The 12,073-nt window shown below is 27.5% G+C and overlaps 3 protein-coding genes across 3 annotated transcripts; 2 read left to right on the top strand and 1 right to left on the bottom strand.

Annotated features, from left to right (window-relative positions):
- Nucleotides 1-292: 292 nt before the first annotated feature.
- On the bottom strand, nt 293-7,515 carry LOC128961581 (uncharacterized). The gene is made up of 13 exons (XM_054307834.1): nt 6,975-7,515; nt 6,522-6,908; nt 6,366-6,461; nt 6,243-6,305; nt 6,044-6,180; nt 5,893-5,969; nt 4,872-5,823; nt 4,291-4,808; nt 3,812-4,220; nt 3,366-3,732; nt 3,073-3,290; nt 2,024-2,979; nt 293-1,962 (listed from the first exon to the last, which is right to left on the bottom strand). The coding sequence occupies exons 1-13, from the start codon at nt 7,384-7,386 to the stop codon at nt 327-329; spliced, it is 6,228 nt and encodes a 2,075-aa protein (XP_054163809.1). The 5' UTR covers nt 7,387-7,515; the 3' UTR covers nt 293-326.
- Nucleotides 7,516-9,671: 2,156 nt separating this feature from the next.
- Nucleotides 9,672-10,777, top strand: LOC128961580 (geranylgeranyl pyrophosphate synthase-like). The gene is made up of 3 exons (XM_054307833.1): nt 9,672-9,715; nt 9,788-10,360; nt 10,460-10,777. The coding sequence occupies exons 1-3, from the start codon at nt 9,686-9,688 to the stop codon at nt 10,775-10,777; spliced, it is 921 nt and encodes a 306-aa protein (XP_054163808.1). The 5' UTR covers nt 9,672-9,685.
- A 310-nt stretch (nt 10,778-11,087) lies between these two features.
- LOC128960981 (uncharacterized) lies at nt 11,088-12,056 on the top strand. Its single transcript, XM_054307170.1, has 2 exons — nt 11,088-11,367; nt 11,485-12,056. Exons 1-2 carry the CDS (start codon nt 11,251-11,253, stop codon nt 11,995-11,997), a joined length of 630 nt encoding a protein of 209 aa, XP_054163145.1. The 5' UTR covers nt 11,088-11,250; the 3' UTR covers nt 11,998-12,056.
- The last annotated feature ends 17 nt before the right edge of the window (nt 12,057-12,073 follow it).

Raw genomic sequence — 12,073 nt, 5'->3', positions numbered from 1 at the left:
GACACGATTCTATGATTTATACATTATTTAATGAAAATACAGTTTATAAATTATTGAATATTATAAATCTAATTTACTTTAAGTGTATAATTATACAATTGGCACTTTAATAAATTCTCTTTATATAAAAATAAATTTTATACAAAATTTTAAAAAATTTCTTGTAAAAATTACTTAGAAGATAGAAGATAATTATTTATAACTAATTATAAATCAATCAAAATATGTATAAAAATAATTTTCTTATTAAATATTTTCAAMTGTATAAACTACACTATAAATTATATTACCGTAATTGTTGACATTTATATCACAACAATAAAAACTTAGTCAATTGAATTTATTTCATACAAATCGTCAATACTATTGTTAATATCAATGCAAAACTTTATGTGTTCGTCTAAGTTTGGACTCAATGTTTCAACTTTATTATAATGTGTGGCCAAACTTGTATCGGTGTCTAATTTGATCCGATGTTCAGTTAACACATGACTGTGTGCATCGGTAGTACCGAAAAAATATTTTTTCGTATCGCTTGACGATTTCAAACATGTCTTACACTCAAATACTTTATCACAATTTAAATGAAGACGAATGTGTTGCTGAATGGTATGTCCATTGTTTGCTTTATCATTGATTAACGGTTGATAATTGCATAGTTTTAAAGACTGACAAACTGGACAAAAGCCATCGTAACGACGGATCAATTTCTTAAAAGTATCAGTCATTTGAAAGTTCAGAAATGATTCGATCCAATCAATTGAGAGACAAAAGTTGCGAATATTGACAACATTTTTCTCACTAATTGAATGCTGTTTATTATGAGTGCGAAAGGCTTTCATGTTTGCAAAATTGACTGAACATATATCACATCTGATAACTGCTGCCAAATGACTCTTCAAGTGATCGAAGGCTTCCTTTCGATGAAAAAATGTTATCAATTGTCGACAAAATATACATAAATAGAAAAACTCTTTCTTCACTTTCATATCAATTGATTCGGATTTGATAACTGGTTTAATATCAATATTTTCTGTTTGCGTTTCTATATCACAAACGACTTGTTTAGTAATAATTGTCTTGTATTGCGATTCAATTATATCTATAGTTTTACTGACAGTTTGCTCTAAATTTTCCAAATTTAATGTCTTTTCCACATCTTTTGCTGTCAATGTTATTGTCGTTTCTGTACTTTCTGTTATTATGGGTGTCGTTGTAGACATCAATACTTTCTCTGAGCTTTCGTTGCTCTCYTTATTAGCCATTTTATCGACAAAATTATTAAATGTACTAATAATAAGATCTAACTGATCACTACGTGAATGATTCTGTTCTTCAACTGATTTTGATTGAGTTTCAGATACACTTAACTCAACATTATTTTCAGCATTTAATTGATTATCATTAGCTAAGTCCGTCGATTTGTTTTCAAGTCTAGATTTTTTAGCTGCCGGTTCACTATCATCATCTGACTGTCCATTATCTGTCTCTGTCTCACTGTCCATGTCCATTAGATCAGATTCGGGTGACATGGGTTCGCTATCCATAATGTTATTATTATTATTATTAGAGACTGATTGGATCAGTGAGTTTGATTTCGTGAGATTAGTTAATCTCGAATAAGTTCGAATTTGCGTATAATTTAATTTACTATTACTCGACATCTCATCATAGAATTCTTCTAAATTATGTTTAGAACGGGTAGAGTTAGCCGGTGTTTGTGGTAATTGTCGTCTACCACTAGATTTAGTGGCTTTTGTTTTTGAACGGGTAGATTGTGATACTGTTGGCACTTCATATTTTTGKATCCAAAGGTCCAACTTTTGTCCTTTTGTTTTTGATWCCTCCGAAGAAGTGGGTGATTGTGGTGATGAACCATTCATATCAATTTCATTATTAATAATTTGATTGTCTAGTGTATCGTTTAATTGTGAATTACTTAATTCGGGCACTAATTCGTTGCTAAATAGATAAAAATAAATTACCAGTAATTAAAAAATGTTTAAAAATAATAATAAAATACCTATTATTTTGTTGTTCATTATTGTCTAAAAACTCTTTAAGAAACTCTATTTCTTTTATTTCTTTTTGTTTGAGCTCATTATTAATCTCTTCAATCTGTTCTTTGTTTAATTGTATGACTGCGTCTCTCTGTGACCAGAGTTGATCCCACGTARCGTTAAAATCAAATGAAAGCCAATGACCAGGTCGTTGTCGAAGTTGTGTTTCAGCCACTTTCCAGCCTTTCTCTCTAAATGAMGTTGGATTAGCTGTAAGATCGCGTAGATATAATGTACGCTTATCARCACTTTCCTCAAATCTACCGTTACAGTAGTCATGCTCTAAATGGTTGGCAACTGAAACCGCTAAACCTTTTGGTGCAAATAATGGCACATTATTGATACCATTTAAATAAAGCAGATCTTTATTGAGATAATATTTGAGTTCAGGTAGTATTTCTTTTAGATGAAGTGAATAATTATCAATAGTTATATTCATATCTAAAATTTGTGTAATTTGTTCAATAAATTGGTCAGTTTTGACGGTTTCATCCATCAAACCCTTGAYAAGGGATACAACTTTGATATTAATTTCTTTCGGTTGAATACTTGCTAAGAGTAAAGTAACGTAAAGACATTTAAAACATTCTTTAAGATTATCACTAAAAGATATGCTATCATCAGATGATTCAATCAATGTATTTGAAAAAAATGTAGATTTGGGTTGAAATGAGTCCAATGATAATATTGACGGATCATTTGGTATCGACAACTCATCTGTTTCATCGTTTTTATCCAATCCTTTCAATATTTTAAATTTTGTTTTCATTGATATTGAATCACTTAATATTTTATCACTAGTTTCGGGTACAAAAAATGGCAGACAATGATTAAGTATAGGAATAATGAGCTCTGATGGTGGATATCGGATCAATTCATTAGATTTTGTATAATAGTCTGCAGTATTTAAGTCCTGATTCTGTAATCAAAATAATTATAGAAATTATATTTATTTAAATATATCTTTATTTAGTAAATTACTTATTGATTAATTTAAGAYTAYGATACTTACAATTGCTAATAAAAGACGATCTATAAAGTCTTGAAATTCTTTGCTTGATTTTGTACTCATTATATTAATATATTTACCAAAAACACTGTCAAACATTTGCGAACGAGTCATAAAATCAAGGATTTCTATCAAATCGTTTACTTTGTTTTCAATGTTTGTTTTCTTTTTCCGATTCATTGATTTATTTGGTGACAAAGGRTTTAAGACAAGACCTAAAACTATTTTATAAATAAAATTAAAAACAAAATAAACATTTAAAAAACACTACACATTATTAAATAATATAAAAATACCTTTTTTATTGCCATTTATTTTACAAATGAAAGGCTCGTTTTGATGAGCTTTGGTTTGTTCCCTTCCAGGAACTAATCGTTGAAATTGTGGTAAATATTGATTGCCATTAATATTAACCAGGAATGGTATGGGCAATAAATGAGGATCTAATTGAGTTTCTTCATCAATAAATGATAATTTATTAGCTAATTGTTTAATTGGATGATAATCATTATGAAAAAACAGTTCATCGGGAATATCTTTGTAGGAGTTTTGTGAATTAAGACCAAAAAGAGATAATTGTCCGTAACATGTGGTSACACCAAACATAGTTCCATCGGCAGTAAAAGCGGCGTCCAATATAGCTCTGCCTTTCTCACCAGTAAACTGTAATAAATATGTATTAAAACCATAATTAAGATAATCTCTTAGTAATAATAGATGTAATAAATAAAGTAATTAATACCGATTTAATGAGTCGACCCTTTTTCAAGTTCCAAATAACAGCTTTCGAGTCATAACCGGCTGATAAAAATAYATGTGAATAAATGGGATGACTTTGGATGACATGAACTTCATCGGTGTGTTGTCTTAATGTGTGAACTAATTGGCCATCATTTGAATTCCAGACTTTTATTGAGAAATCAGTCAAAGATGTTATGATGTATTGATCGTCTTGACTCCACTGCATCTCAACAACCAATCTCTTATAAATGTGTTTTCCGTTAAGTTCTGTATAAACTTTTATGGGAATCACTYTCCAAGAGTTTTTCTCGAACCTCCAGATAAAAGCATTGTCTTTATCAATATTTTTTTCAATCCATACATTTCTACTTGAAGTAGCAAATGACAGACTATTGTGACTAAAATAGATTCTAAAACAAAATAATGTTAATTACCGGTACATAAAAAATTTGAATCAATGATAAAATTACAAATAAATACCTGTCCACATGTGCCGAATGATATTTCATAGAAGTTAATTTTTTTGGACCCTTAATGGCGTCCACTTTAAAAATAGTAACATAAAAATCTGTGGAACCAACAGCCAATAGATGACCACCAGATGAAAATGAAGAACAAGCAATACCAGAGCGCTTAAAGTGTTGTTCAATTAGTTGAGAATCCGGTTCTGTTTTAAACACTTTAGTCATTGTATTATATTTCCAGAAGCAGATCCTCCCGTCATCCCCTGTAGACATCAAATAACGACTTTCGATAATTTGAGATAACGGACAAAATTTTAGTGAAGTTATTTGTTGGGTGTGTCCTTTGAGTACATATAATGATTGTGYGCTTTTCAAACACCAAATAAATATTAAATAATTTATATCACCCGAAGCTAATAAAGTGTTCTCATAATTAACAGCAATATCTGTTATTTCGTAAACATGTCCACGAAGTGTGGATATAAGGCGCCCATCATTTGTGGACCAAATCTTTATGAGGAAGTCATCAGAAGCCTAAAACAAAATAAAATTTTATAAAAATAAATAATCATTATTATAGTGCAAAATGATTATTACCGTAAACGCATATTTGCCTGTTCTATCAAAAGCAAAACAATAAACACACGAAATGTGTCCCATTTTGGTACATAATTTGCTAAAACTTTTCCAAATTTTTGTTAAATTTGATTCATTAACCACCAAATTATCATTAGATAATTCATCATTCAATTCAATCAATGTTTCATCATATGATTCATTCATGATATCAGTTATATAATCTGTTTGATTTGCATTAGAATTAGAGTCCATATCATTACTACTATTAGTTTTATCATTAATTAGTTGTTCGTCTTTATTCATATTATTTGACTGTTCATTAATATTTTGATTTTCATCACTTTGTTGTTCATTAACAGTACAATTACCGGTAACTAAATTTGTAACACTTTCATGTAAATCATTTACTTCACTTGTATTGTCTTGTTGTCCACTATTTGATACATTATCATCACTAAGTTGTCCATCATCTGAAGAATCGTCACATAAATCAATAACTTCAGGATCTGTTGAATTGTTTGAGTTATTTTCTACTGTATTACTATTGGGAAAGTTGTTAATAACTAATGATAATGTTTGGCGATTCATTAGTCCTTTCGGCCAAAGAGGTATAATTTGTTGATCCAAAAACTCAATTAGATATTGATATTCAGTTATTTTATCTTTTCTTGATTTTGGTAATCTCTGATATAGTTTTAGTTTAGTTTCACACAATTCATTTAATAAATCAATTAATTCATCACTTATTTGAAACTTTTTTGTATGACTTGATGTACTAAACGATTGTTTCATATGTTTCAATATAATTGTTTTWATTTTTGTCTTTTTTTCTTTAATAATTTTATCACAAACTGCTTTAAAAAGTATTTCCAACAATCTTTGTTTATCAATCTTTAATTTTTTGCTAAAGTGATCATAAATTATCTCCCGTTTCGCAATGTTCTCTTGAAAGTCTTCATTTGCTTCAATTCTAAACAATTGTCGTTAAATAAAACAATTTTATCCAATATATCAAAATATTTTACCCGTAATTACTTACTCAATAAGTCTTTCAACGAAATATTTATATTGATATGATTTTGGATTGTTTAGCCATTGGTGTCCAATTAAGGCTAACTATTGTAGAAAAATAAGATATTAGATTTATTAATAAGTAAAAAAAGTAATGATATGTAATCAACTAATCAAACATTTTCAATATCTTTTATAATGCGATGTATGGTTTTTGGATATGCATTGAGCCAGGAGTGTGTCTTTTTATTGCTACTATTTGTTGGATTATTAACCATTGATGACGACTTTTGAAGTGAAGTAGTCCAACGAATAGCTGTTTATAATTATAGAGTTTAAGATTTTATATTAAAATAAAGAAAAACAACAAATAATTACTTGAATCGCTCTTCTGTAATGATCGTTGACTTGTCGACGGACTGTCCAAATGAGATTTTTTGGCTAATTATAAAATACTTTAATTAAAAACAAATATTAACGGTAAATATATCTGAAAATTACCATTTGTTRCCAAAACAGGTGAAACTATTGGTCTCACTTGTATTGAGGAGACACTTCTATTATCACAATTTGATAAATTATTTGTGGAAGAATTAACTATTAAAATAAATTACAATTAACTAAATAAATCAATTTAATGTCAAAAAACTTGCGTACAATTAATATCTGATTCTTTATTTGTTGGGTCAGCACAATAGGAGGTCCACTCCAAATCAAAGATACAATTGACTTTATTTTGTGTCAAATGGTCCTCTAAGTCATCAAACGGTTCAAAAACAAAATTTTCTTTTACATTCTCTTTTGTGATCATCTGTTTCTGCCATTTATGTATTGTCTTCAAGTGATAAACAAAAGATGATAACGAATGAAATCTTTGGTCGCATTTCTTTGATTGTGAGACAACACAACATTTGAATGGATTGTAATTCATATGTTGTCTCCAATGGCTCAACACATCCATAGGCGACAAATCAGTGGTTAATTCAATGTTGAAGTTACGAGTCGTACAATATTTACATAAATAATCATTGTTTACATCTTTGTCTGTAAAATACAAATCAAATCATAGTTGTAATCAAATAAACAAAAATCATTTAATTATATCAATACCCATAATGTTGTGGTCATAGCATTGCAAATGTAATGAGTGTCCGCATTGCCCACAGGTCACCAAATCTGACCTTTTGTCCGATTTTCCGCAAATACATTCATTTTTAAACGGTTTGATTACCCGATCAAATGAGTCGAGTTTGTAATGACTGATAATATTATCGCAAACATTGCAACCAATGACCAAACCTTTTACGTTATTTGATGGCAAATACTGTCGACTATTATGTGATCTCTTAATGGTATCATTCAATTGATTACAATAGTTGATCAATTGATCCAACATATGATCAAATCTTGAATCCACTCTATGTTTAACGTGTGTCATATATATGTGTGGTTTTACATCGCTTTTGAAAATATCAGTTTTTGAGCAAAAAATACAAAAACAGTTATTTTGTGACAAATCCATAACCAGTGGACTATCGGTACTACCGAAGTGGTCACTCAAACATCAATAATATTGTCTCTAATTATGAGTCAAATATTGTTTTCATATTAACTAATAATAAAAACTCTGACTTTTTTTCATTCACTCAATGCATTCAAATTCAATGCAAACATTTGACTGTATTTACAGTATAGCCATACATAATGTCGTATAATATTAATAACACGTAATTATTATTAATATTATTTAATTAATTTAAAGTTAACGCAATAATATTTGTTACTTATTTTGTTCAATAATTTTAATTATTTATAATGTAATAGATATTAATGATAATAATTGTTTAATAAAAATATTTGATATAATGAATAGAAACTTAATATAAAATGTTTACTACATGTACAGTATATTAAAGTTACTGTAAATTAATAATCAGTTATAACCAACAGTTTCTCATTTTGTTTTATTGAAAAATTAAATTAAATTGTTTTAACTCTCATATATAATATGATATATATATTATTATTAATAAAAATCTTTTTAAAGTATTAATTGTTTTATTTAGTATTACTTAAAATGTACAGTACATGTATATTAATAAATAAATTGATTATATCATTGAATTATTTTATATGAAAATCGTTAAAAATCTGCATTTACTTAAACAKCATAATACTGTATATTTGATACCTATATTTTCAAAGTATATGATATGATGAGAGTTAAGTAAGTGGGGGTATAGGGAGTAAAACCAAAATACCCCATAAGACCCAGATTTTGGGATTTTACCAAACTTTATGACCAAATGGCAAAAATTGTGGCTTAAAAATGAGGAAAAATGACAGAAAGCACTGAAATTTTTTTGAAGTTTATAATAATTTGAATTAATACTATTTTAGTAAATGTTATTGTTTTTAAAAGTTATATGAATCTAATTATTAATTAAAAATAAGAAAAATAGTTAAAATCACTTTAAAACCCATCTAAAAATAACATTATTTTAATTAAAATATTCAACTAAAAAAATAATAATTACCTACTTGTCAAAAAAAGTAATCATATTAAAATTTATATAGAAGTTTAAGATAAATAAAGTTAGCAAAACAATAAATACTTATAATATAGTTTTATTAATTTTTAAAATTTTAAGCAAAAAATTAAAAAATATTTTTAATTTTATAATCATTATAACTAAAACTTTAACAAAAATTAAGTTAAATAATTTTTATATAAAAATAACATTTAAAAAATAAAATTATGTGCCTATAAACATTAATTATTATTTAATTTTTTTATATTTTGTAAAAATTTACCTATTTTCCTGGGAATTTATACGGGAACTTTATGGAATTTACATGGGAATATTCGGGAATTTAAGGAATTTTTAGGGAATCTTGAACCCCTTTTGATTTTTGAAAAAATCGCCGTTTAAAAATGCAATAAAAGTCTACACCCACCCTAGACTCCCCCAAGATTTTTCGAGAATTTTGTAAATTGACCCCACCCTACCCCCCACTAAAATCCAAAACCTTGCTTAACCCTGGATATGATATGACATTATATAACGTTAATAAAGAATATTTTGAAGTATTGTATAAATTTATACCATATTTTAGAATTTGATTTTTAAAAATAAATAAATAGTTGTTTAAATGATATTCAATAAACTATGAATTTATTAACGAAATCTATATATTGTATGCTTTATATTGTAGATTATGTATAAAGAATCGATAGTTTAGTTTTTCCCCTTAGAAAAGCATTGTTACTATAAGTTGAAAACAAAATGTTAATAAAAAATGATTATCAAATCAAAAGAGATGTTTTTGTCTTGTTTTGGTCAAAATTTGATAACATTTAATGATATTATATTTTAAAGTCGATTATTAAATTTATTCATACAATTATCATTATACATATATTAATAATTTATAATTTATGCATAATGTAGGAGTATATAAATAAATTTTAGGTATATATATATACAGTATATAATATTAACCACATAACCAAACATTGAAATTACATATTTATGTTATTTTAATAGTTATTAATAAAAAAATATGAAAGTCATTACAGCTTTCTGAAAATTAGCAAAAACTTTCATTTTATTGTAAATTTTTTTCTAATAATACTCTAATGACAACAATTTTAGTTAGTTTTATTTGATGTTTTTTTAATCAATTTTTATTATTATCTGTATTATTTAAAATATATTTAATAATCTATAAATTTGGTTTTTATGTTTTRAATAAATTTGTAGAATATTGTAAAAAAAATTAAGTTATAAAAGAAAGTTTGATAAATAAAATTATTACAAATGGCTAATGTTAACGATTATATCAATGAAGTATTTTTAATTAAAATATTTAGTCATAATTATAAAAAATGTTGATTTATTTAAAATGATTACTATTTACAGATATTATTAGAGCCATACAATTATTTATTACAATCAAGTGGCAAACAAATCCGTACAAAATTGATGACTGCTTTTAATTATTGGCTAAAAATACCCGACGATTATTTAAAAGTAGTTCAAGAAATTATTGAAATGTTACACAATTCAAGTCTATTGGTTGACGACATTGAGGATGGATCTGATCTTCGAAGAGGTAAACCAGTGGCCCATCACGTCTATGGGATGGCAAATGCTATAAATACAGCAAATTATGTATACTTTTTGAGTCTAAAAAAGATTATCGAAAAGTTTCCCAAATATTTGGTCACATCTGCTGTTACTATGTTTACTGATTGCTTAATTGGTTTACATAAAGGACAGGGTTTGGACATACATTGGAGAGAAACATTCAACTGTCCCACTGAACAACAATACTTTCAAATGATAAATATGAAGACAACAGCATTGTTTGCATTGTCTGTTCAATTGATGCAACTGTTCAGTGATAATAAGCAAGACTTTAGTCAATTAATCTGTCTTTTGGGGACTTATTTTCAGATCAAAGATGATTTCGCAAATCTCTGCTCTCAAGAGGTATTATTATTATTATTATTATTATTATTATTATTATTATTATTATTATTATTATATATTTAAAATTATATAAAATAATTCTTTTTTTTCGCTGATAAGTACACTGAAAACAAAAGTTTTTGTGAAGATATCACTGAAGGAAAGTTTTCGTTTCCTATAATTCATGGCATCAGAAGTCAACCAAATGATAGCGAAATTGTTAATATATTGCGACAGAAAACTCGTAACGAAGAACTCAAGAAGAAAGTGATCCAAAAGTTGCTACAATTGGGTTCATTTGAATACACAATCGGTGTCTTAAATAAGATCAATAGTGAGATTAGGGTTGAGCTCAACAAGTTTGAAGCCAATAAACAAATTACTAATATAATTGATTTATTGGTCAGTGATGTTCAAAATTTCCATAATAGTCAATAGTCAAGTGAAAATTGAAGTATATATTGTTAATTGTAATAATATTAATAGTTATCAAATAGTTTATTTAAAAATGATCGATAAAATGAAAAATTAGTTATTAATGATTGTTAAAATTTATATTAACTAAAATAAAAATCTATTTAATTTTACTACTTTAGTACAATATTACTTATAGAATATTTTTAATTAATTAATAAATATAAACTATATTTTTAGTAATACCCCATAAATTAATGTTTTAATTAACAATTTCAAGTTAAATGTGTTTGTATTGAATCAGTGAATAATAATAGCATTGAAATACATTGCAATAGATTTGTTGGTCATGTAATGCATTGCACGTGAGTTGACTTTACAGTTAACTTAACTTTTTGTTTCACGTGTTGACCAGTGTTTCCATTTGAAGACATTTGTCGTCATTTTCAGACATTAACCATATTTTAGGTGACAATTATACCAGTGTTTAGACAGTCATGTCAGACAATGATCCCAGAGATGAACAGATGAGGAAAGATAGCATTGATTTTTTCATATCACTGGTAAAGTATAAGATTGAGTCCAAGAAGTCGAGCCGTCCGTCAAATTTTGGAGTATGTCTTGAACTTTGACCCATTCGGGCCATAAATTATCAAATTATCAACAAAATGGATGTCTAATTGATTGATTAATTTGTTTGATTAATACGTTTATCTATCGATCACTGTTAGGGTCATATCGGGCGTCATATGAGGAAAGATCTGAGGGATTGGTTTCTTAACAAATATCCAAATCCTCCGGATTTCGTAAAATTCTTTCACGAAAACAATCACATCTTTAAATATGACGGCAATACCGGCGATATTCTGCTTAAGACACCACAAAAACGATCTGAACGATCAAAACAACCGAAACCGGATCCGTTGGTTTGTCAGACCAATTCACACAACCAAACCATTAACACTTCGACTGTGAAGATCAATAACTCATGCAATAATCAATTGGATGAGTGTTGTCATCATTACTCGCAAATGATGGATGAAAATCCAAAGATTTCGGTGATTGAATTCCGAAAGTTGACCGAAGATCACAAATTGTGTCTATTGTTGACAATGATTGGCAATTTGCACACCGAATTCAAAGCCAGATTTGCCCGAATGACTACAACCGATGCCATCATTCAAACTTTGAGTACCGGTTGTGTCCATCCCCGTCATAACAGTCAACCGTTTGGCGATAATTAATTGAAACCACATTTATGTAAATTACGGTTTATATTTTAAACAGTGTCTTAATTTCATTTATTACTTTAATTACAAA

The sequence above is a fragment of the Oppia nitens genome, unplaced genomic scaffold, assembly GCF_028296485.1.
Source record: "Oppia nitens isolate AA-2021 unplaced genomic scaffold, nextdenovo-longstitch-racon4-pilon3 scaffold5_pilon_pilon_pilon, whole genome shotgun sequence".
NCBI lineage: Eukaryota > Metazoa > Arthropoda > Arachnida > Sarcoptiformes > Oppiidae > Oppia > Oppia nitens.
This window is presented reverse-complemented; position numbering and strand designations above follow the sequence as displayed.

Bases quoted from the DNA above. Each gene is read 5' to 3' on its own strand.
- LOC128961580 (XM_054307833.1), top strand. From the start codon at position 9,686: ATGGCTAATGTTAACGATTATATCAATGAA. The intron at 9,716-9,787 runs GTATTTTTAATT...TACTATTTACAG, and splicing joins TTAACGATTATATCAATGAA to ATATTATTAGAGCCATACAA. The intron at 10,361-10,459 runs GTATTATTATTA...TTCGCTGATAAG, and splicing joins CAAATCTCTGCTCTCAAGAG to TACACTGAAAACAAAAGTTT.
- LOC128960981 (XM_054307170.1), top strand. From the start codon at position 11,251: ATGTCAGACAATGATCCCAGAGATGAACAGATGAGGAAAGATAGCATT. The intron at 11,368-11,484 runs GTATGTCTTGAA...GATCACTGTTAG, and splicing joins GCCGTCCGTCAAATTTTGGA to GGTCATATCGGGCGTCATAT.